Genomic DNA, 24,479 nt, shown 5'->3' on the forward strand with positions numbered 1-24,479 from the left:
GGCAGGCTCCGAGGGCCACTGCCGGTGTCCGGCCACAGGGCCACCAGGGCCAGCACACACGGCGGGGACCCCTTTGCTCGCTGGCCTGAGGAGCTCCGACTGTGTCCTCGGGGTTTTTTTTGGGTTTTTTTTTTCCCTTCCCTTCCGTTCTTTTCGCTTTACTCCTGTCTTGGTCTATTTCTCTCGTTCTCTGCCGCACTTTTTCTCCTTTGGCTGTTTTTCCTCTACCTTCCCTCTCTCCTGTTCGCACTTTCTCTTCCATTACCCTCGCTCACCTTTTCATCTGCATTTCTCATTTTCGCTATCCCTCTCCTCACTCCCAGGGGTGCGTCCGCCCTCCCCTCCAGGTGCAGCGCCGGCCGGCAAGGGGCGGGGGGCCAGCCCAGCACCCCGCTCCGGCCGCCCCCCGCGGGCCCGCAGCGCTGCCAGCCCCGTCCCGGAGCCGCGTCCCGGCGGGGCCCCGCGGGTGCCCGGAGCGGAGCCGCCCCCGCCGTTTGAAGTGCGGGGCGGAGGGGAGGGGAGGGCAGGGGCGGAGGGAGCGGAGCCGGCGGCGGCGGGGCGGAGGGACGGGGCGCACCCGCCCCAGCGGCCCCACAGCCGCCCTGCGCCTCCCGGCCGGCGGCAGCTCCCCGCGCCGCCGCCCCGGCGCCCCGAGCCGGCCGCCGCCTCTCCCCTCCGGCATGTTTTAAGCCCGGCCCTGCCCGCTCCCCTTCGGGCTTCCCTAGCCGCCGCCGTCGGGTCCCGTCCCGCTCGCCCCGCTCCGCTCCGTGCGCGTTCCCCCCTCGCAGCGCCGGCGGCTGGGGGGGCGCGGGGGCGGTGGGCGCCCGCGGGGGGCGAGGGCAGAAAAGCCCCGCTCGGCACCATGGCGTCCAGCTATGCCCACGCCATGGACAGGCAGGCCCTGCTGCCCGCCCGCCTGGACGGCCCCGCCGGCCTGGACAATTTACAAGCCAAGAAGAACTTCTCCGTGAGTCACCTGCTGGACCTGGAGGAGGCGGGCGACATGGTGGCCGCCCAGGCGGAGGAGGGCGGCGGCGAGCCCGGCCGGAGCTTGTTGGAGTCCCCCGGGCTGACCAGCGGCAGCGACACCCCGCAGCAGGACAGTAAGTGCGGGGACATCCTCTCCCCTTCCGTCTCTCGCCGGGGCAGCCGCGGCGGGCGGCGCCGGCTCCGGGGGGCTCCGCCGGTGCTCAGCCCGGCTTCCCCCGCTCCCCGAGCCGCCCTTCCCCGCCGTGCCGGGAGTCCCGGCGGGGTCGGCACCCACCGGCGTGTGAAAAGCCTTGTTTTCCCCAGCCGCGTCCCGGGAAAAGGGCGAGCTGCCCTTCGCCACTGCGCCCGTCGGGTCCGGGGCCGTGGCTCCTGCACCCTGCGGGGAGCAGGAGAACATCCCGGAGAGCAGAAGCGGGCAGGATCGGGCCCACGGGCTCGGCCCCTCGTCCATTCCTTGCCGGGGTGGGCTGAGAACGGCGCTTGGCTGGACGGGGCGAGGCGCTGTGGGCGCTGAGCCTCCCTCCATCCATCCATCCGTCCGTCCGTCCGTCCGTCCGTCCGTCCTGCCCGTCGGAGCGGGCACCGCCGCCGTGGTTTGCGGGACACCGGGAGGCTGCTCAGGGCTTGGATGGGGTGCGGACGATTGTCCGATGCCCTGCCGGGAGCGCCGGGGCTCGCAGGCAGCCCGAGGGTGCGTGCGCGGCTCCCAGGTGGCGGAGCCGCATTCTGCCTCTCCCCGAGCCCCCGTTCCCCCGATCCCGGCGGGCAGGGCAGGGGCCAGGCCGGTCTCTGAGCTGCCCGTCCGGAGCAGTCCGAGCCCGGCAGCTCGAGCAGCCGTGGCCCGGCCAGCCCAGCGGCCCCGGCAGCGGGATGGGCGCCGGCTTGCGCGGCGTTTCCCAAGCGCAGCGCTGGCAGAAAGGCTGAGCGGGCTGTGCAGGGGCCGTGCAGGGTCAGTTATCCCCCTTTAGCCGCTCTCTGCTAAAATAATTACATCCCCGGCCGCGGGGAGTTCCGTGAGGGTCCGGGCTGGCCGCGGCTGCGAACACGGGCTCGCTTCCGAGGGAGCTTCCCGGCGAAAAACGGGGAAAAAACAACGAAACGAAACGAAAGGAGAAGCGAACGAAAATGCCAATTGAAATTTTCGTTCGCTTTTCGATTTTTTTGTTGGTTTGATTTTTTTTGTTTGTTTTTGGGTTTGGTTTTTTTTTTTTTAATTGTTTGGGTTTTTTTTTTTCCCCGCGGGAGCCACCTCCGACCCTCTTTTCCCCGTGGATCCGACGTGGTTTTCTCGGTATTCCGAAGGAAACCGAGCTGGGGAAGCGGGAAGCCTTCCCAAAAGCAGCCGCTCCTTGCAGAAGCGCCCGTGGGAGCCCCGAGCTCGGCCCGGCCGGATGCGATCCCGGCGGGGAGCATCCTCCAGGAGCGCGCTCGGGATGGAGCGAGCGAGCCGGGGCCGCTCCTCTGCTCCCCCGAGAGCCGATCCACCGCCGCTGGGACATGCCTTGCAAATATTTCCCTTCCCAGGGCCCGAAAACTACAATTTCTGGCTCTAAAGGTGTGTATTGTATGTATTTTAGTGGGGAAAACAGCGATTGCGGCGCCCCCGATTCAGCTCCTTGTGCCGCTGGAGAATCCGCAAGATATCAAATGCAGACAAGTCTTTTTTATTTCTGCTCTGTACTCGATTTGGTTTATCATATTTTATTTGGATTTACTCCTCATTTACTCCTGACGTTGCCCCTTTCCAGCTGCGAGCTTGGTCAGCATGGGAAAGGAGAGCTGCGTTTCACCAATACTCACCTTGCTTTTAAACCATGAAAAAAACCCCCCCAGAAAAAGTAATCCAAGAGCTTGTTTTCTAGCCAGCACTGCTGGGCAGGGACCAAATTACCACTTCAAATAATTTGGAAATTCTCTGAATGCTGAATGCTGTAAAAGTTTTAATACAGTTGCAGTGAATTAGAAAGTTTTAGAAGTATTCTAAAGTAAGCAACAACAACAAAAAAAAAAATAAAAGAAGGAAGGGAGAGGAATAAATGAATAAATTCCACCAGGTTTATGGGCAGAACTGTCATCTGGGCTTTCTGGGTCTCTCATGGATGCATTTAGCACATCCTGGGAGTCTCCGTGCCTCAGTTTCCCTACCTGCTGAGTGTGTCCTGTGAAGTGTTATGCAATCCATGCAGCAAAAGGACTGTGCTGGAGCTAGGAAGTGCAACAGAGGTAGGAGCTTTTCTCGGTGAAAAATGAGAACTGGTTCAGTGGAAAAGCTAACACGGGGCTCCATGCTTTTAAGTGAGAAAAGGTAAAAGCCTTTTGAAGAAATTGTAAATTTCTCAAGAATACTAAAAATGTTCTTCCAACCTGAAGGAAAATCAGCTGGTTTGCCACTGAGTTTTGTTCCAAACTGAAGGGAAAAACCAAATTATCGGTGCTGTTTTTATAAACAAAAATTAAGATAAGTAGTTTGACACAGAAATTACAGGTTTTATTTGGATGTTTGAGATTGAAGTAAATATTTCACCACTGTTTTATTTGAGAGAGGTTCAGGATAAAACGTCTCTCTTATTAAAAAGAAAAAGCATTCCTGGGAGTAGCTGTGGTTGTAACACTTGCAGGGAGAGCTGTCCGTGGGTTAAGGAGCTGAGTTTGCAGCAGTGCTGCTGAGCTGTCATTCTTACCAAGTTCATTCAGCTCCTCGCTCTGAACACCTTACCCTAAAAGCTGATAAATATCAGGGCAAAAAGAAATAAATAAAAATCCCTACCCCTGCTGTGTAGCTGGGAAAGCTTTGCAGTCTCAGTGCAAATTTGTCACAAAATAACCTGTTAGGATAAAACCAAAAACTCTTGCTGTGCTAGCGCAACTTTCGCTAAGTCCGGCTAAAGCAGGGATGAAAGTGCAGGTCCCAGCTGAGCTGAGGGGATCCCCAAACTTTCCAGAAAAGGCAACGAGCTCCTATTGCATTTGTGCCCTTTGAGGGTGACAGAAACCTGTCACTTGCCTGTGGGTTCCCAGAGCTTGTGGCTCTGGGGTAATTCTCAATTGTTTTGTTTTTTCCGATGGGTATTTTTGACTTCTGCTTTTTTTTTTTTTTTCTTTTGGTTGGTTTGTTTGAGGCTCACAGTTGATGGCTGATAAAATGATGTGGAGAAAGCATGAACAGCAAAAGAAAAATAGTTATGCTGGGATAAGTTTTGTAAGAAGTGAATAAACCATGCTTCAGTCCATTACATGCTCAAGTTGTGTGTTTGGGGATTATTGCTGTCCTTTAGTCTCTCTTCAGTATGAAAGTGCTGGCACTCAGGTGGGTGACATTATAGCAGGCTGATTCACAATTAAAGCTGGGCACGGGCTGCCTGAGTACCCCCATGACTTTTTTTCTGTCCCAGTGAGCATCATGAGCCCTCAGTACTGCTGCTCCTTCTCAAGGAAATCCCAGAAACCCTGCTGGGACAAGGTGAGTGAGTTCCTCTGCTCAGGCAGGTCAGGCAGAGCATCGGGTGCCTTCAGCTCCTCTGCCCTGGCAGCAGGTCGAGGAAAGGCTTTTTCAGCCTTCTCACTGTTGGGTGATGGGGTTCCTCACCCCAGGATTTCGCACAGGTCAGAAATAGGTGTTATTTTAAGGAAGGACTGGCAAATCCAGGGAGGGCTGAGGATGGCTGCTCACTGCAGCAGTGTTTGGAGGCAGCGTCCGCCTCAGGGAGCCACCAGTCACAGGCTGGAAGGATGAGCTGGGGCAGAGATCTGTCCCTTGCTGCCAGCCTTAAACCCTCTGACTGCTGCTCCTGGCTGTCTGAAACAGCATCCTGAGCTGGAGCACTTCGGGTCTGCTCCCACATGGCTTTTCATTTTGCCTTAATTGCCTCTTTTTAATGAGAACAAGTGAGGTTGCTGCAGGAGTAAAAGTGTGTCTAAGTAGTGAATTGTCTCTGCCCCTGTGCCTCTCCATCCTTCAGGAAAAAAAAATATGCCTTTGTAAAAAGAGATGGAAAAGCTCTGCCACTGCTTGGAAATGTGGAAAGCAATTCCTTGAGCTGCTGAGCTGCTGAGAATGAAGGTGAGAAGAAGCGCCTGGGACATCCGCAGGGTTTTCTTTGCAAGCCTCTGCTTTACCTTGGAGTACTGAGCAGCTCTTTTGTTAGCAAATTACAGCCCTTATTCCTAGAAGATGCCGAGTCCGTAGACAGGGGATGTACAACTGATAGATAGAAGAGGGAAAATTGATTGAAACCCAGGAGTTTTCTTCCTGTCTTGTCCTGCTGATGGACCATGAGCAGCTGGTGCTGATGTCCCCAGGCTCCAGCGGGTGAGCCGGGGAATCCGGCTGGTGCCTCAGTCCCCACCAACCACAGCGAATCTTCCCCAAAAAAGGTTCTCCAGAGTTCTCCTCTTCCAGAACCCGATGTAGGAAAAGCCAGGATCAGGTCATTATTGTTTGTACGTTGGAGCTTGTTGTAAATTATCTGCATGAAAAACGCAGTTCTTTGTCGGCAAAATCTTCTGCGCGTGCCGGTTTTCCTGCGTTTTCCTTTCTCCTCAAGGCTTTGAGGAGAGCTTGCTTGACTAAAGGTTGAGTAACAGATAATAAACACCAAGCAGTTGTTAGAAGTTTGATTAACTCCTTTCCATTTATGTTCCTTGGGCATATCTATCTCATTTTGGCCTCAGGCTGGCAGATGCATGGTTATCGCAGCGAGTATCGCAGTGTCAGATATTTTTCTTGCCTCCCTGAATCGTGCAGTTTGAAGTGGGAAAGCGTTTTGTGTTTGTTACTTAAATTTCTGCAGCTTCTGGACAAAGACAGAAGGTGGAAATGTGGCTCTGTCACATATCTGGAGTCTTAAAAAACAAAAAGGCACAAAGAAATAAATGAAAGTGGTCAAGGTACTGTTATTAACAAAGAAAAAAGAGCCATGTGAATATAGAGGAGGGAGCTGGCTCTGTTTGTGAGTGCTTTTCCTTTTGATGGGTGAAAAGAAACTTCTATTTGTTTGTGAATTTCACTTTTTTTTGATCATAATCAGTTTTGCTTCCTGGTTCTCATGGTCTCATAATTTGCTGATGGTATTTGTGTTTTCAATCCATCCACTCAGAGCTTCCAACTTTTTAATTTGAAAAAGATTTTGCCGAAGGTTTTTACTTTCCCTCCTTCCCCCTTCTTAATGTAATGAAAACATTTCCATGAAAATTAGATTTTGAAATCTCTCATAAAACTGAAAGGTTTGGTCTAAACTGCTTGAACGCTTTTAATGAACATCAGCTTTCTGTCATCTGCACTGAGTTTCCACTGCTAGCCGGTCTATTTTCCATCTTTTTGATGCTGTATAAAGCAGTGATTGCATGGGAAAATATTATCTCAGGGTTAATTTGTGCAGGCCTTACTCACACGAGTCACTGCATGTGATTCAATGGACCACTTATGTGTGTGCCAGTTGATGAGTATTAGTGTTTGAAGACCTGACCAGCGGCCTTGAGTCACGCAAGAAAAGATATTTTTTTCGGCCAGTGGAGTATTTTTGTGCGGGCATGGAACGGTTTTGCTGTCTGCAGTCGGGAGCTCGATCCTTTTGCCTCTCGGCAGAAGTGCAGAATGCAGCAAAGTCTGTGATGTGAGGAAGCCTGAAAGGAAAAGAGCAAGAGCACGGACAGAGCAGAAGCAGGAGGGGCTGGGAGAGTTGGGTTTTTGACAAGGCAGGCACAGAATTGCAGGACTGTAATTCCTTCGGGGATGTATTTTTATTTTTGCCCCCGGTAACCGAGTTGACTCCCATGGTTTTTGACACCACCAGAATGACTTGATGGGATTATAGGTGTTTATTCCTGGTTGCGAGTTGTTTATGATATATTTAATCGTTTTTGAAACCCATATTAAGTAGCCCTGAGGGAGCTGTGTTCCTGCTGGGCCTCTGTTGCATAATGAAGTACATCACGAATATTTACCAAGTGTCACAGTATTCCAGACTTGGGCCTCTGTTTCTGGGGAGGATGAATCACTGCACTGCTGGTTCCCCACCCTGCTCGCCTTTCCTAAAGGAGGCTTGGATTTTGGGGCGGATTATGGAGATTCGGAGCAAGACTCATCACGGTCTGTCTGGAGGAGCTGTTGTCCACGGCTCTGTCCTCTTGGCTTTACATGCAGGTACAGAAAGGCTTCAGCTCCTGCTTGGGTGGTGGAGCAGTTTTTTAGTCTGGTTCCCCCAAGAAAAACCTGTTGTTTGGTCGCTGCATGTGGGAAATACCTTGAGAACCTGCTGGCTGCTCTGGTGGGAGAGCAGGCAGCTCAGAGGAGGGGTGAAATCCCAGCAGGTTTTCTGGCAGCCTGGAGGGCATGGAGAAGGATGGCAGCAGTGCCTCCTCCTGAGGGGGAGATGCAGCAGAAGCCCACCTTTTCCTACCCACTGCAGGTCTCTAGAGAGGCTCTGTGTTACAGACTCAGTGGAAACTCACACATGTAGATGTAGGTGCCACCAGCCGTACAATGTAGGGATTTGTCCTTTGTTACCCTGTGTTGGGACAGTTTTCCCATTGTTCAGGGCCAGCACAGCTCCCAGAGCTCCTCAGCACCTCAGGGGCTTTTCAGCTATGATTGGTTTTATGGAATTCCAGAATGGTTTGGGTTGGAGGAGCCTCCAGTTCCAACCCTGACACCTTCCACCATCCAAGGGTGCTGCCAGCCCTGTCCAGCCTGTCCTTGGACACTTGCAGGATCCAGGGGCAGCCCCATCTTCTGTGGGCAGCCTGTGCCAGGGCCTCACGGGGAAGAATTCCATCCACTTCATTCCTTGACTGGAGATAATTTGAAGTTTTTCACGGCCCTGCTCACCTTTGCATTGTAAATGCAGGTTTGCCCTGGAAACCTGTGCTGTGTTCCCAACCTGTGTTTCCCTTCCTGCACTGTTCCTGCTGGGCCCAGCTGATCTCTAGGCACGGGAGCTCAGCAGAGCTGCCCTGCCTGCCTGCTGGCACTTGGGGCATCACTGAAAAAGAAGTTGCTTTCAAGTGAGAGTGTCTGGAGGCTTCTGGCTGAGAAGGGAAGGGAGCAGTGGTGCCAAAGCTGAGGGCCACCTCCTGCAGTGGAAAGCCTGGCACCTGCAAGGATGAGTCTGTGAAGGCCAAGAGGGAAGAGAGGCCTGATGAGCAAGCCAGGGAGTATCTATTTCAGCTTACATGGCGTTCTGGGCTCCTCTCTCACCTTCAGGGGCTGAGAAAAGGTTACACCAGTGTTTAAAGCACTGTCCCAGACAGTCTGGATTTCATACGTGCCCATGTGAAGTGAACATTTGCCTTGGGGTGGCAGCCCAGGACATGCTGGTGCCTCGTGTTCCTGGAAGGGAAGGTTAGATGAGAGGCAAAGGGAGCCAGCTGTGCTCTTAACAAATCACTACATCCTATTGCAGCATCCAGTTCATATTCCACCCAAGTTTTCCCCCATTCTGGCTAGAGAAATTTTCCTACAGGAGAAACTCCAGCCAGTCAGCAAGACTGCTGGGCAGGGCAAAGATCCAAAGAGACGCTCAAGATCTGGCTGGGACCCTCTCCACGTCTTGATGATCTGCTCAGGCAGCAAAACTTCTTTTGCACCGAGAGCTGGAGCTCATCAGCAGCTTGGGGACGCTGCTTCCTGCTCTGAGCCCACCAGCAGATGAACTTCTCCTCTGGCGTCCCCGACCAAAGCAAAATCAAAGTTCCCCGTGGTCCTACCAGTCTGGGGCAAGAGGGAATTGCCAACAGCAGCTGCTGAGTGGGCAGGCTTGGAAAAGGAAAATGGAATCAGGCTCTGAAGAGAGCAGCAGGGCACTGGGATCAAAGCAGGGTGCCCGGTGCTGATGGAGCAAGGGTGGGTGGCTGCAGAAGGCAGATCCAAGCAGCTGCCAGCCCTCTCAGGATAGTGTTGGATCTATGAAGGCTGAGTAGGTTTAGAGCTCCTGGGGGCTGGAGTGGTGTGTCTGCTCTGGGGTTTGTTCTGCTGAGTGAGTGGTGGGAGAGCTGGGCTGAGCTGCAGCCCGTGTGCCAGCAGGGCCCTCCAGACCTGCTCAGTGCCTCTGGAAATCATCTTCTTTTTTGGAAGTGTCACTAATATGATCCACATTTGTTTAAAAAAAAAAAAACAAAAAAAAAAAAAACACTAGGGATGCTTGCAGCTTTCAAAGAGCTGTCACTTCTCCCCATGTCAGCTCAGCTGCAACGAGGCTCGGTGGGGATGTGTTGGACTTAAAAGGGAAAAGTGCCTGAGCCATAACAGTGAAAACAGAGTGTTAATGCTCTGGGGCTGCTGCTGCAAAGGGCTGGCCTTGCTGGTGGCTCTGCAGGCAGCTGCTGTCCCCACAGGGCTGGTTTCCCATGGAGCTTTAGAGCACTCTCCCAACTTGTGGCCCCAAGTCCCGGTAGCTTTGTGCTGGTTTGTCCTGCCAGCAGCCTCACCTCTAGCCTGGGTGGAAGGCACAGAGCAGGGGTTTGTGAACCCAGCCCACAGTTCCTGCTTGGGATGGATGGGTCCTGTGAACCAGGAAGGCTGTGTCCCAGGGAAGGCTGGCTGTAGGCACGGGCTGGTAGCACTGCGTGTCCAGTTCTGAGTGCTTGAGCTTGTCAGAGCAGTTGTGTTTGTGATTTCACACTGAGGGAGAGGGAAAAAAGCTCTCAAGAGCAGCCCAGAGCCAAGCTCTGCGTCCTGGTGCCTTTACTGTGACTGCTGATGGGACTCTGTCAGTCTGAGCTGAGGTGGTGGTGGAAGCACAGCGTGGGTTTGATGCACACACACAGAGCAGCCCCCAGGCAGAGAGGGCTGCTCCACTTGGGAGAACTGTAGGGCAGCTTTTTAGGGTCAGGTGTGTGCTGGTGCTGGAAGCAGCCAGCTAGAAAAGGTTTGCACTCAAAATCTCAGCTGGACAGAAGGGCTTTTCTTCCTCCAAACATCAGACTGGATGACCCAGCCCGACTTTTGTTGCTTAAATACACCTTTGTGTGTTGGCCACAGAATCCTGAGGTCTGTTTTACTCTATGCTCCCTCTCAGGATCACTTTGCCATGCCTCAGTTTTCCTGCCAATATAACTAGGTACAGCACTGGGCCTTTGGAATTTTCTGGCAATGTGTGTAATGTAAGAGCTTGTCTTAAACAGTAGTTTGGGAAGATTCTCCTCCTTCTGCACCATCCCCAGCAAACTGCTATTTCATCTGCTTGTCTTTGTGGAGTTAGCATTGAGAATATGCATTTCCAAGACCTGGAGTACGCTCAGCAAGGTTTGTTCCTGCAGGGAACCCACCTGATGCTCGGATGCTCCTGAGTGCACCCCATGCCCTTGAGGCCAGAGCTGTTTGCAGTGTGATCCCACCTGTGGGCTGGGATAGCTTTCAGGTTTAGGTTTCTGCACGTGGATGTGAATCTCCTGAACATCTTGAGTGCCTGGGCTCTCCACAAGCCCAAGGGATGCAAGGAGCAGCACGTGCTGATCAGCTGGAAGGTCCCTGGAGTGTTTGGTGGCAGGCAGTGCAATTCCCAGCGGCTGGTTGGGGTGGTCACACTCTTTTTCTTGGCTACAGCCTGCTCTTGATGCTTGGCCAAAAAAGATGGTTACTTACAGTTTGTTTCATTTGGAAAACTTCTGATACGTGTCATGGAAACTAGGAGGACTGCTCAGGAATAAGTGCTTGCAGCACTATGCTTGTTTGTGATTTGTTTTTCATTGTTTCTCCTCATTTTTTTTTTTAAATCAACTAATCAGTAAAAAAAAAAAAATCACCTGTGATTTAGGAGAGGGATCTCTCATTGTAAATAATAAATTAGTGTCAGGAGACCGGGCAGACAGAATGGTTGATGAATATCCTGCAGGCTGAAAGTTGTTTATCAAGCCTGTTTGAAGACTTATGACTAACAAGCTCATTTACAGAGCTTGGAGTCTGTTCATGAACCGTTCTCCAGCTGGGAGGATGTGGGAATCATCAGAAAATGTATTCACAAGTTACTCGATCATTTAAAAAAACGATCAAACAAACAAAGGCTGGTTTTTGGAAGGGAACTGTAAATTCCTCTTTTCCCCCCACTGGGTTTTCTGAGGCATTCCCGTTAGGAAAATGCAGGGCCTGGAGAAGAATGCAGAGCCCCACGTCCTCACTAATGGCCTATTTTGGTGCAAACCCTCCTGCTCAATGCCCTGCCACCAGCCAAGCCCTCCAGCTGCGGGGAGCTGCTCCCCCAGGGGAGCCCTGGCAGGGTGGATCCCTCTCGTCTCCACCAGTGATTCCCAGCAGAGAAGTTTGGCTTGCTGAGGGAAGAGGTTGCCCATGTTCCTCTGGTGAGATCACAGAGAATTCCCCATGTCACAGTGCAGTGTTTCTCCCTGGAAAGGAGGGCAGCATGGGATCTGCTGGTGTCAAGTGCCAGGGGGGATGAGCTGGGAGCAAAGAGGCTCTGTTGGAGTGCTGTGGATCCATGCCTTTTGCAAATCTGCTTGTCTGGCCTTGGACCAGCTCTCCTGCTCAATGCAGAACGCCACATCTTTATGAGAGACAGATGTTTTTCACCCCCAGCACGTCCTACAGCTTTGCCTGGTTTGTGGGGCATCTTGTCCCTGTGCTGCTCAGCCCTGGGGAGGCCTCCAGGTGGGCTCTGTGTGTCAAGGAAGGTGCAAACTGAGTCCGAAAGGGTCCAGAGAAGATGTAAAGAGAGCTCCAGCTCCAGTTTACAAGGAAGGAAGAGGTGCTCAGGCTCAGGTATGAACTGAATTCCAAGCCCACCTACTGCCATTGCAGATGTGAGGCAGTAGGGAAATCATCCCAGGTCCAGAGAGGATAAGGAAACCTTGGAAGAGACTTCAGTCACAGATGTGATGGAGACAAACATGTCAAGGAATAAACAGCGTAGAGCTCATCCTACTTTGGGAAGGGAATCCTCCCAAGTTTCAGTGGCTGCATGACTTTAGTGGGGACTTGTTTAATCCTGAGATTCATCTGTTCTGGCCAGCACAATGATGCTGCCTCTGAATTTCCCCCACATTCCAGGTTGCTGTGCCGTGTTCAGCTGGGATGCCTGTGGGGCAGGAGGCACCCATTGAGCTGAGTGTGGATGGGGAAGGGTCACAGTCACTGGATGGAATGATGGAAAAGAAAAACTGGGATGTGGTTAGCAGGAAAACCACCCCAGAAAGCTGCCCTTCATCAGTCTGGATGGGTTCACTTTTGCCTTTGTGCATTTTGTGTGTTCCCCTGACCAGAGAGAGCCGATGTCTGGAGGAGGTCACAGCAAATGAAGGGGATGCCTTGTTCTGGGGGGGGTGAAGAACTCTGCGTGGAGCTGGCTCTGAATCCTGGTTTTCTTGCTTTGTGATGCCAGGCTCCCTGTTCTCCCTGCCTCTCTTGCTACACCCCATGGTGCTGCTCCCCAGGAATCCTCAGAAGGACTTTGCTCTCTGCTCTCCTTCCCTGGTCTCCACTCTGAGTGGGAGCACTTTAGATTGTCCCACTTTAGTGGGAGCACTTCAGATTGTGTGAGGGATCACTGTCCCTTTTGGGCCACGCAGTGGCAAGGGTTCTTCCAGACACTTGTGATAATGGAGTGAAATCCACATTTCTGTGACTTTTGAGGTAGAAGTCTTTCTCCCTCCTCTCTTTAATCTATCAGAAAAAGGTGGAATAAGAGCCAGTGGCTGTGAGCAAAAGCCAGACATGCATTCAGAGGAGGTAAGAAACACATTTTTTAGCTGTGAGATGCTGTGTAATCATTAGCAATAACTCCAAAGGAGAGCACTGGCTGCTGCATCCATGAATGTCTGGAAGCCCTTTTGGAAGAGCAGCTTTTGTCAGGCATGAATTATTGGTCTCAGCAGTGGGGTGACTGGGTGAAATGCTATGGCTGAGTCTCACACAGAAACTGAGGAGCTGGGCTCTGGCTGAGGGACAGGAGCTGTGCTGCACGATCCCATGTCAGGGATGCTCCTGCCAGGAAATCAGAACACAGGAGCAGATGGACAACACAGATCCACTTGGTACGAGTCTGTTTACAGGTTTGAACCAAAACATAGCGAGAAACACAACAGGAAAGCAATGTCCTCATCTCTGATCATAACTCAGGCCCTTATGTGAGCCAGCTGCCACACAGTTATGGGACAATCCCCTCTCCAAAATCCCACTGTTAGGAATAGCAGAGATAGGAAAGCCTCTGCAGGGCTGTGAAGGGCAAACATCAGCCACGGGAATAGGCCAACTTTCTCTTGTATTTCAGGACCTCTTTGGAGTTCACTGCAGCTCTGAAGGCAACAAGCCTTCACACAGTGTGTGATTTCTGCTATTCCTGGCCAGGTTGAGGCTCTGAGTGAGCAGTTCCTCCTGTAGCTGCAACCCTGCCAGCTCCAGGAAAAATGAGGAAAACAGGGAGAGCTGCAAATCTAATCAGTGGTAGGAAGAGGGATAAATGTGCTCAGCATCCTCGTGCAGAGCATCTCTGAAGTGGTGGGGTGAGTTCCTGGGGCGGGGATCAGAGGTGGCTGTGCAGGGCTGGCACCAAGGGAAGGGAGCAGAAGGGTTTGCAGGGTCGGGATGATCAGAACAGTCGCCCGTCCCCTGCATCCACACTCTGCTGCCCATTCAGTTGTCACCAGCAGGGAAAGAGCTGCTAGACCAGGAATGCCCAAAGAGCTGCAGAAGGGCACGTCTTCCAGGCAGCTTCATAAAACAAAGCCCTCGTGGCTGGTTCTCTGCTCCAGCACTGAGCCCATGGCAGTGGGAGCCTTTCTCCACCTGGCTGCCGTGGTCATTTTCCAGCCATGCTCGGTGTTTGTGGACATGTGGTCACGGATGTGCTGCTGGCCAAGGAGCACAAGTCATGGAGGTTTCCAAATGTGCTCTGTTCCTAGAAGGGACATTAAGTAAAAAATGTGCCGAGAAATGGTTTGGCAAATGGTTTGGTTTGGAGAAATTACACTTTCCTTTGGTATGATTAATAACGGTGATGTGGGGGAAAGATCAAAATACTGCTTTAAAACTTTGCTAGGCTGAGCCATGTTCAAAACTCAGTCTGGGTGTGAAAATTCAGGTGGTCTCAGAATTTGTCCCAGATCCTCCAAGCAGGATTTAAGCTTCTGAATCAATCCTGGTGCCTCCCTTAGCACATGAGACCTGCCCCAGGCAGAGCCATGGCTGCAGCTCCAGGGTGTTGGCTGCCACCACGTAGTGCCCACATACATCTGGTTACATGTCACAGCTGACACAGGGACTGGGAGAATCCTGTATGTCCTGCAGAGACCATCCCTGGAGACCACCATCATCTTTGCCCAGGTCCTTCTGAAAACAGGGGTTTTCACCTTGATGATCAGGAGGTACCACAAGGTAGGAATGGGAATAGGATCATTCTTAACTCTCTGATGTGGATGGAATTTGCTGCAGGATTCTCTTTTGGGGCATCTTCTTTGTAAAGAGAAAAATTCTTGCACACCTGGTGTGCAAGAGAGAGGCGAGTACCTCCTGGGGAAAATGCCCACCCTGGCCTCAGCCTGTCCTGTTGCTTGTTTTGAGAGGGTTGAGGTGATGCTCAACCCGCTGGAGTCAGGGATGTTGTCATTAGCTGACAGCAGAAGCTGCTGGGGGAGCAGCACTGGTCTGTCCTCTAACAGTGTTTGTTGACAGTCACAAGAGCCAAAGAGAAGAGGACCTTCCTATCTGAAAATGTAGCCCAGCACCTCTCAAGTGAATTGCTTCTACATCAAGAAATGCAGACCCCGTTTGAATGCAGCAGGCAGAGAACTTCTGTCAGTTCTGGCTGGATAGGGGAAGCCTTCTCGAAATGGAAGCAATTATGGAGAAAGCAGATGCATTGGATAAATACTTTGTTTCTGTGTTTCGTTTAAAAGTAGCATCTGAGTTGCAGGAGGAAAAAAAAAAAAGAGAGAGAGAGATTTTAAAAGCCTCCAAGCCTCCAAAAGGCAGGGTATCTCTTAGTTTGAAATCTCTTTTTTTTCCTCCCGGATTTTGCGCGGTAGAGCTTTCGAAGCCCCGAGGAAGTCAGCTCTGAACAGGCTTTTAAAATGGAGAGCTGGCAAGCATGGGTTGGTGCCAGTGCCCCGTGCCCTGCGCGCTGGGCAGGGATGGTGCTGCGGGAGATGTGGGAGATGCAGAGGGGCTTTTCTGCTCTTCTGGTGCCATCTACTGGCCCAAGCCCACAGGAAGGTCTGTGGCAGCGGGGTCTGGAACACGGATGGCCGGGGTGGGGTGGCCAGTGTCCCCCCAAAGCGGGGGATGCATTCCCTCCCTGCATGGCACACAGGTATAGGTGATGCTGCACTCCCAATCATCTCCATCTCGGCTTTCTCCACAACTCGTAGTTAAAAACACCAAAATCTGGAGCTTGGTCTGCTCAGTCAGCTCCTCCAGTGCTGGTCTGACCAGGAAGGTGGTGGGGGGGTTATGTGGAGGTGGCAGTGCTGCTCCTGCCACTGTGCACCTCCAGGGATGCCCATGGAGCAACCTGGGCTGAGCTCTGCTGGCATTTTCCTTTGTTCTGTTAGAGCAGCAGTGTGAGACTCTGGGTTCCTGTGTCTTGTGAAAGCTTGGGCTCACCCAGCTGCTTGGTCTTTTCTGCTGACATTAATAATCTTTCTTTTTACTGAGCCACCAAGTTTTCAAAAAACTAATAGGAGCTGAATTACCTTCACGATTTCTGTTCAAATGGTCAAAACACGGTTGAAATGGGCCAATTCCTCAAAAACTGCCATGAGGTCAGAGGCAAAGAGTGCATTGCATTGTAAGCATTTCCCCTGGTGAGCCAGTTGAAACCAGCTGGGAAAGCTGGGCTGCCCTTCTGGAAGGCAGCTCGAGGGATTTGGGATTTGAGGGCACCCCCTGCTCTCCGAACACCCAGCTCCTGTGAGCTCTGCCCCATGGCTTCTTCTCCATTGCTGCCTCTCTCCTGCTTGCCACACATCCCCGAGGAGAGGATGTCCTTATGTCCTTGTGTCCTTGTGTCCTTGTGTCCTTGTGTCCTTGTGGCTGCTTCAGAGGGCTTTGAGCAAGGCACAGCCGGCCCTGAGCTCAGCCAGCACAGGGAGCAGGGAGGGTGGGAAGCCAGGAGAGAGGGACAGATCTTTGATAGGGTTTTCCAGCAGCTTTTCCCTCTTTTTTGATTTTGCAGTTTAAGGGCAAGACGCACAGCAGGAGATGGTGCAGCAGCAGCATCTCTGCTCGAGCAAACAGGAGGCATTTTCCCTCCTCTAAGCCCTTTGGTTACTATCAGTAGCAGCTTCTAAAGTGTTTGGGTTTCAAGCCTTTGACAATGATTTCCTTTTTTCCTCTGATGATTTCAGAGAAGTCAAAGCCATTTCTGTGTGAAAACTGGAAGCATGGGGAGTAGGTGGAAGTGAGACAGGCTGGTCCCAGTAACCAGGGCTGCCTGCTGGGACAGGACTCCCCAAAGCTGTCTGGGCAGTTGCAGGGATTTGGTGTTGTTCTGGGACAGCCTGGCCTGTTTCAGCCAGTGTTGGTGGAGCTATGGGGCAGATCTGGGATTAGGGTGGCCTTCTCTGTGGGCATGGCTCTGGAGGAGTGCAGCAGCAGGGCTCCTGGGGCAGGCACTGAGGATGGGACACCTGATTTTGGCCATAGGCTGGCAGGTAACGAGGAAAGGCTACAACCCATGCCCAGGACTGAGGGGTTTGGTGTTTTATCACCTCTGTGCCCAGGTGGTACATTCCATAAAACTGCCAGAACAACTGAGAAGCAAATGCCTGACCAACAGAAGAGGTTTGTGGAAGAAATCTGTAGTTTGTATCACAGCCTGGGCTCAGCAAGCAAGAGGACTTGAAGTCAGCTCTGCATAAATGATAATCTTTGGGAGTACTTCAGCTCCCCTGAGCAGAGTCCTGTTAGTCAGAACCAAATGTAATATTTGTTTTAGTAACTCATCCATCCTTCACCAGGGATGAGTTTTCCAGCTTAAAAGGAGGTTTTCATCTCCAGCTCCTGTAACGCTTCTAATGCTGGGACCTGATTTGGTTGAAATGCAACTTGGGTTTACTTTGCGTGGAGACTTGGGGTTTTCTTCCTGTTGGTTTTGATTCAGGAAAGTGTCTCTGTTCATCAGGGGGCACTTAAACCATCTGGTGAGTAAAAGCAGAGTGTGAGCTGGGAGTGGTCGCTGTGAGCTGGGCAGGATCCGTGGCAGCGGCGGCTGGATGCGCTGCTTCCCGTCAGAGGTTGGGAAATAAAACAGGATTCCGGGACACTCATCTGATGATGTTGGCTTGGGAGAGCAAATTAAAAGGCCTTTTTTTTCCTCTAGAGGACTCCAGGGTCTGCTTTCCAGGCTCTGCCCTATAGAAATTGCCATCTGACTTGTGGGCCGGGAAATGGCTGAGATTTTCCTGTGCATTGTCTCAAGTTGGGCGTTTCAGCCTTTAGTTCTGTGCCCGACTGGGAGTGGCTAGAGCAACACCTGGCTCTGCAGGAGGATTTAACTGACACACTTCAGCTTTTAAAACAAAACAACTGACTAATGACAGGCCATTACTGCCAGGATGCTGGCTTTTGCCTGGTTCACGAAACAGAGTGCCCAGAGCCTTTATGGGAACACTGTCACTTACTACCTGAATGTGCCACGCCAGCACAGCAAGAGCAAAGCCCACTCTCAGCGCTGCTGTGACTCCTTGAAGGATCGTGGCTTTTAATTATCTATTTTATTTTTATTGTAGGATTCAGATTCTGGGGTTGTGTTAAAACCTGGGCTGAAAAAAGCACAACTCTGCCAGTGTGTGGATGGCGGAAGGGTGAGACTCGGCCAGCTTTAAGGTTAAAAAGGAGCAGAGAATGCAGCGAGAGAAGGCACAGCCAGTCTGGAGCCTGTGTCGATGCTGATCTCCAGCGGGGGCAGGAGCACAGTTTTGGGAGGATCCAGCTTAGCACGCGTGAATATTTAAGTTGGTCCTGCTCTGGCTGCTCCTGCTGTGCATGAACAGCTCTGAGTGGCACAACCATGGCAAAGCTCTCCCTTCTCCCCAGTCCTGGAAAGACTCACAGACACACTGAATTTGAAGCCAGGTGACAATTGCTGGCCTTGCAGGAGCAGGGGTTAACTGGTGTGGTCTGGGTTTTACAGGTGCTGGAGTGGGCAGGCTGCATGCCACAGGCTGCAGCTGCCTGCAAAAGGACTTGTTTACCCCTTTCTTCTCTTTTGGTGCTGCACAAGTCCTGTGGATGGCTAAATCTCCTTCCAGGACAAGGTAGACAAAGGGCATCTGCCCAATAAACCCCTGTCTCTGTAGGTCTGGTGTAGGAAACAGAAAAGCTTTTGCCAAGCAGAGGGATGGGAATGTTTTACCGAGCAGGCTCCAGGTTTGTGGCAGGAAAACAGAGCTCAGGCTGACCTCTCTGGAGCCCCCTTTGAGAGCCAGGGTGGAGACTGTTTCTGGACTGTGAGAATCCCTGTCACTTTTTCCAGGTTAACTAAAGATAGCCCCGGTGCAGTGCAGGCAGCCAGCGATGGCCTTTCCCTTCCCCAGGCTCCTGTGTGCACCCCTCATTCATCCTGAGCAAACACCAGCAGGAATTCCCAGCTCTGAGCTCTCCTTTTCCAGAGCCTGAGTGGAAAAGAGCTTGAGGGCCTGAGGAGTTTGGTGGCAGAGCTCTTTCCTCCTCCCGGGGAGGTGGGAATAATCCAGGAACAGGGAAGGGAGGCTGCCTTTTGTCCTGGCTTGTGGCTGAGTTGTGCAGGATCAGGAGGTGATGGAGCTCCCAAACCTCCACGCTGTTGACCTCAGTCTATCCCAGCTGACCATCCAGCCTGGAGGAATGGGATGTTTCCCTCATATTCCTCTTAAAGTTAACGAGCTGTGGGGCGAATGAGCTCGGGGTATCTTTGCAGCCTGCTTAGAGCTTAGCAGCCATCAGCTTAGCAAGGAGCCAGCTCGCTGTGTCCCAAGCCCTGTGGCTGAGCTTGGCAGCGAGCTGGAGAGTTGAGGAGAGGGATATGGCCAGTCCCAAGCCAGGCAGCAGCCTCCTGAGAAGGGGCAGGAAGTGCTGAATTCCCAATCCCCCCGCTGGACCGGCAGCTCGTGCCCAGAATTGTCGCCGAGCGCGCTTGCAGCGTTTTATGGGGAATAATCTGTTGTCATCAAAGCCCCTGGCAAATTCCATACTTTCTGCAGCTGATGCTAAATAAGTCTTTTGAAGGTTGTAATTTCTCGTTTAACCAATGCCAGTTGCGAATACTTTGTGTTGAGGAATAACCCCTTAGTGCCAAATAAAATACAGTGGAAGTCTGTGGCGTGTTTTTCAGCGTATTGTTAGTTACAGCCCTCCTGACAGAGCACATTCTATGCTGAAGATAAATGCTTGGGAGTCTCTTGCCAATTTATGTCCAAAAGGGCTTTTCTTGGATGTCCTCCTCTCTGTGGAAAATGCTTTTCTGTTTTTCCAGCAAACATTTAATGAGCTGTGCTTAAAAGAAAAAGAGAGCCTATTTCAGGACCAGCCCGTCGTGCTTTAATTCTCTCCCAGCTGGTTTGGGGTTCTTTGGGTGCTCTGATCTTTGTTACACCATGCTGCATGGCAGTGGGCTTTGTGTAGCAATTTGCATCTTCCAGGACCAGCGTGGGGGATGTTTCAGTGCACCCAGCACCACTCTGAGTGTCCCTCGAGCCTGGGGTGGAAGGACATTTGGAGCTGACCTGTACCAGAAAACCCAGGCTCTGTCCAGGTTGTATGTACAGTTGTTGGCACATCAGGATGCTGATGGATTCCCATGAAGGAATTGAATTCAATCTGTGGTTCCAGGGGAGCCTGGAAAGTTGGTGGGAGTGGGATGGGCTGTGGGGCCACTTGGAGGACGTGCCCACAGGCACCTGGGCTAGTGCTGGCCCGTGGCCAGGAGCCTCTGGTTGCTCACAGCTGCTCCCTGGTTCCAGCTCAGCATGTCCAGCGCCTGGCTGGGCCCTGGGGCTGGCCAGAGAGGACATTCAGCTGGCCATCCCTGGTCCCCTCTTCTGGGAGATGTGTGGAGAGCGGCATGAGGGAGAGGGAGAGAGAGAGGGAGAGGGAGAGGGAGAGGGAGAGGGAGAGGGAGAGGGAGAGGGAGAGGGAGAGGGAGAGGGAGAGGGAGAGGGAAGAAGCCACCTCTGACAGGGAACCACCTGCACACTTGCTCACAGGACCAGAGAGCTTGGTGGAGATTTCCTAAGTAAAGTTGAAGGCTCTTGAGGTTTTAGTGAGCAGCCAGGAGCAGCTGGGCTTTCTTTCCTAGGGATGAGGTGGTTTCTGAAGTTCCCTTGAGGGGTGCTGCAGTGAAGCAGAGAGAAAGCCCATCCCATGGATGCTTCTGTCTAAATCTAAGTCCCAGGTGTGGGGTCAGTAGGACAGTGAGGCTGAGGGAGGTTCTGTGACCTGAGGCTCTGTGCCCTGCTAGCAGTGGGAAACGGGGCTGCAGGACTCACCAGCTATCACTTGTGCATGCAGCTGAAATGAAACAGCTGCTCTGTGTTCCTTTATACCACACACTGAAAGTGGTTTCATTACTTGCTGTTCTTTTCTTTTCTCTGCTGTGAAGGTCAACAGCGTGAATGTAATGCCAATGCATCCCATTTGTGATTTATTTGGAGGTGATTTGTTTTTGTCTGCACCCCTCTAGGCATGGGGCTGCTGCATGTGTTGTGAGCAGAGACAGTCCACCTCTACTCCAGGGCAATATGGAATTTTCATGTGCTTTTTGACCTACACGAGCCCTGGCACACCTTCCTCTAGCTTGCTTTGAGGACCTCTGAGGGTGGAGAAATTGTGTAACTCACACTAATCTCACCCCTGCAGTCTTGAATCTGGTGGAAGGTAATTTTCTTATTTCAGGGCAGTTTTGATGTGGATGGGTTTAAATCTGCACTTCCATACGGTGTTAAATGTGGCCCTGAGGCTAAGCTCTCTCTAAATATTCTTAAACATTGTTTCTCCAGTGAAAAACATCACCTCACTCCCAAAGGTTTTTCTGAGTAGTATTTTGATTATTTGGAGAACGTTTTTTCCTACATTTCCATTGCAAATCATATTCACATATCAGTGTTTCTTGGCTTAAAAATACTTTATACCCGATTTACTTTATTTTTACTTTAGTTGTTAGCAAAAAATATTTAATGAAATAATAAATTATTTTGCCAGAGGGTTGATAAAGAAAATCTAAGATTTCATCCTGCACGTATGGAGAAATCTGTTTAAAAACTTTTCATTAAACATAATGGCATTTCTGGACATAAGTAACACTGGGAAGTTTGAAAAAATGCCCATGCTAACAGGCTGGGGGACAGGAATTTGCTGTATTTGACAGGCTGGATGTGAGAAGGATGCAGCACTGCAAATTCGGCAGCGCAGCCTTGCCAATGTGTCTAGACAGCCCATCTCCATGGGGGAGAGAAAAGCTTATTTCTTGGAGCTGCTCCAGTGAGACCAGACTACTTCTGGTCTCCTTTATCCATGGAGACTTTCCATCCAGGCTTGGGGTTTGTGCTGAGCTGGCTCAGCCCTGGTGGCTGATGATGCATGTGAACTGATTTCGGAGAGCTGTTCAACCTTTTGCTGGTCTTGAGGTGCTGCTGGCTAGGTGAGGATGTGGCTGGTCTGGCAGTGGATGTGATTCATTAGCTAGAGGGCTTAAATTGTGTTAAATTTTTGCAAAAGCAGCAGCAGTTTTCTGCTAACCCTGCACCAGACCAAAAGCAGGGTTTTGTGGCTGAGCTATCCCACATTTCTGCACAGGACCCCTAATTGTCCAGTCCTCCAGGTTAGAGTATCTGACATTTCAGGCACATGAAGGGGAGGAATAAACAGATATCCTATAATATATTCATCACCCGGAGGCAAAAATTATTACTCCACATTAAGGATTGTAATTTCCAACATATCCTTTGTGGGCCTCAATTCACGGGAACCCTCATAATCATTATTTTGCCTCCTCTGCTGGGAGTTGTGCTTTTCAAACTGCGGTGAACTCTGGAAAGACAGGGCTTTCCATTCTTCAGCTTTCTGATTTCAGATTTCTGGATGATTGTTCCACTCTGGCAAGGAACCATTCAAAATACATTCCAAAATATTCATCATTCCAGGCTAAGAAACATAAGATGTAGCAATTTATTAGCTAATGTGAAATGCATTCGCCGTCCAGAAGAGGCAGAGGATGGAGAGGGGTCTGAGCCTGATTTCCCTTTGCGTCCTGCAGAGCTGGGGTGTGGAGCATCCGGAGCCCATGGTCTGTCCCATCTGCCTTCCTGTTTTGCTGGATGTCCAACAAAAATCTCCCAGACAGCAGCCTCCTTGTCCCTTCTCCTTAGAAGAACAGGTTTTCACTGTGGACCTGGGAAGGAGAAAGTTGTTCTAAAATGCCCTACATGCTCTGATCCCTTTGCCTCCTGCAGCAACTGTTAAGGTCCTTTATCCCCCACCCAAGGAGTGTGCTCCTGGTTGGGATGCTCAGCCCTTGCAAAAGGCAGGTGGGCTGGATGCTGAGAGCCAGGCTCAAGTTATGTTATTTCTGGACCTTGGATGCCATCGTTTTTCCAGTTGTGATCAAGAGGGATCCATAAAATCCATTAGCAGTAAAAAAAAATGGATTTCTAAGTAAAGCTTTGCAGTGGCTCCAGTCCAGTTTGCTCGGGAAGGGGTGGTGGTGGTCCAATTTCCTTGAAACACATTTGCTCTTGGATGCTAATGAAAGGGGAGCACAGCCTTTGGAGAGCTCGTTGCTGTGTTCTCGCCGCCGTTCTCGCCTCCCCTGCTCCTGGCCCGTGGCGCCCTGTGGTCCTGGCACAGCCGTTCCATGCCATGCCCTTTGCAGTCCTGGATATTCCAGGAATACACAGATGAAATATCCATTGGGAGCAGTGTTCCTGCCTACCAGAGGAGCCAGCTGGCGTGTGCATCCCACTGGTCATCATCAGTCTGTTTGTGTAGGTCCCACATAGCAAAACACCCATGCAAGTGAATTTCCAGATCCAGTCGGGATGGCTGTTGGATAATGGCACTTCTCAGCAGCACAGTGGGGACCTGGATGAGCAGACACTCATGGAGCCACTCAGCTTGAGTCAGTCTTTCCCCCTGAGAGGAGCTTGCTGGGGAGTTTTTGCAAGACTCTTGTGGCTGCCACAGCATTTGGAAATGAGCCAGCTGAAATGCCAAGTGGTTCATCTGCAAGGGATATGTGGACTGGAAAAAAATCCCCCCCAGAGCAGCTCTTTTCTGTCTACACAAAAACCCTTTCTTTTTTCTTCCCTCACCCTCCTTTTTATTTTTGCACTAGTCAGCTTGTTGCAAAAATATCTGATTTTCCTTAGTTGAAAGCTTTTCTAGCTGAAGTTCATGACGATTTTTTGGCCACTTTTTCTAAATGCGAGAATACATTTATTAAAAGCAGAGCTGCCCAGAGTTCAGGTGCCAGATCTTCGCTTCACGGCTTCCACCTGTTCATGATTCATGGCAAGCTGTGGGTCCGGGGGATACATAAAGAGAAGAGGACACTAGGAAAATCCAGCAGGGGAGCAGGTGGAAATAATACCGTGTGGCTTTGGCATAACGTGTAACCCCACGGAGCTCACTTCAGGGGGATATGAGTATGGAAAGTAGATTAGTAACCCGTCTGTCCTAATTGCAGTGGTGCTTGTTGCCGATGTCTTTGAGGCAGCCTGTGGGGTACATCCAGGTGGATGTGGATATTGGACTTCCTGATGCTTCAGCCTGCTCCTGCATGGAAAGGGTTAATTGCACAGCCCAGCAGTGGTGGCTCTGGAGGACACTCTGAGCTGATGTGCTGGTTTGGAGCACACCACGTGTGCATGAAAGGGAGCAGTGTCCCACAGCTTGGCTGTTCAAGTCTTTGGAGAAGGGAAGGGAAAGGGTGCTGGCCAGGAAAGGAGAAATTTTTATTAAGGGTTTGTTCTTTTTTTTCTGGAATGAACTGCGGCAGGGAGGGGATCAAGAACGTGGAGAGGCATCTTTGGGAGTGAGAAGATACCGATGGAGCAGGGCGGAGGTTGGGAAGTTTGATCTGTGCTGAATTGATGCCATTCCTGAGATGAAACATCGGGAGCTGATGGGGAGAGGTGTTGGAAGCCAAACCCCTGACCTTGCAAGGCCGTGAGTTCACAGGCATTCAAGCACTGATCCAGATCTCAGACTGATGCCTCAGGTTTTGGCTTTTCTATTTTTCAGATTCTGGGCTGCTTTAGTGTGTGGCTCTGGGCTTCATATTAGGGGATGGTGAGCTCTCTGCACAGAGCAGGGAGACAAAACAATTCCTTCTCCAGCTGGGGACCAAGGACAAATGATCCAAATCTCAGGCCCAAGAGCACAAACAACGTGGGCTGAAGAGAGAAAAACAAGCAGGGTGGGACTTCATGGGCTAAAGCTGGAATTGGACAATGAACTTCAATATGCAAATGGACCAGAACTTATAAAAGTTAGAGACCCCGTGTGCGGTCGTGCATTTTGTGATCATTTTGGTTTATCTTGAGGCCTCCTAATAAATCCCTGCTTTATT

The 24,479-nt window shown here is 51.4% G+C and overlaps 1 protein-coding gene across 1 annotated transcript in view; it reads left to right on the forward strand.

Annotated features, from left to right (window-relative positions):
* Positions 1-599: 599 nt before the first annotated feature.
* The window catches only part of PRRX1 (paired related homeobox 1), a 38,085-nt gene continuing 14,205 nt past the window's right edge, over positions 600-24,479 (forward strand). The window contains exon 1 of the mRNA XM_021545810.3: positions 600-1,103. Within this exon, the coding sequence (XP_021401485.1) occupies positions 863-1,103 (241 nt within the window). The 5' untranslated portion in view covers positions 600-862. The remainder of the gene's footprint in view (positions 1,104-24,479) is intronic.

This window comes from Lonchura striata, chromosome 8 (genome assembly GCF_050655825.1).
Source record: "Lonchura striata isolate lonStrDom1 chromosome 8, ASM5065582v1, whole genome shotgun sequence".
In the NCBI taxonomy this organism is placed as follows: domain Eukaryota; kingdom Metazoa; phylum Chordata; class Aves; order Passeriformes; family Estrildidae; genus Lonchura; species Lonchura striata.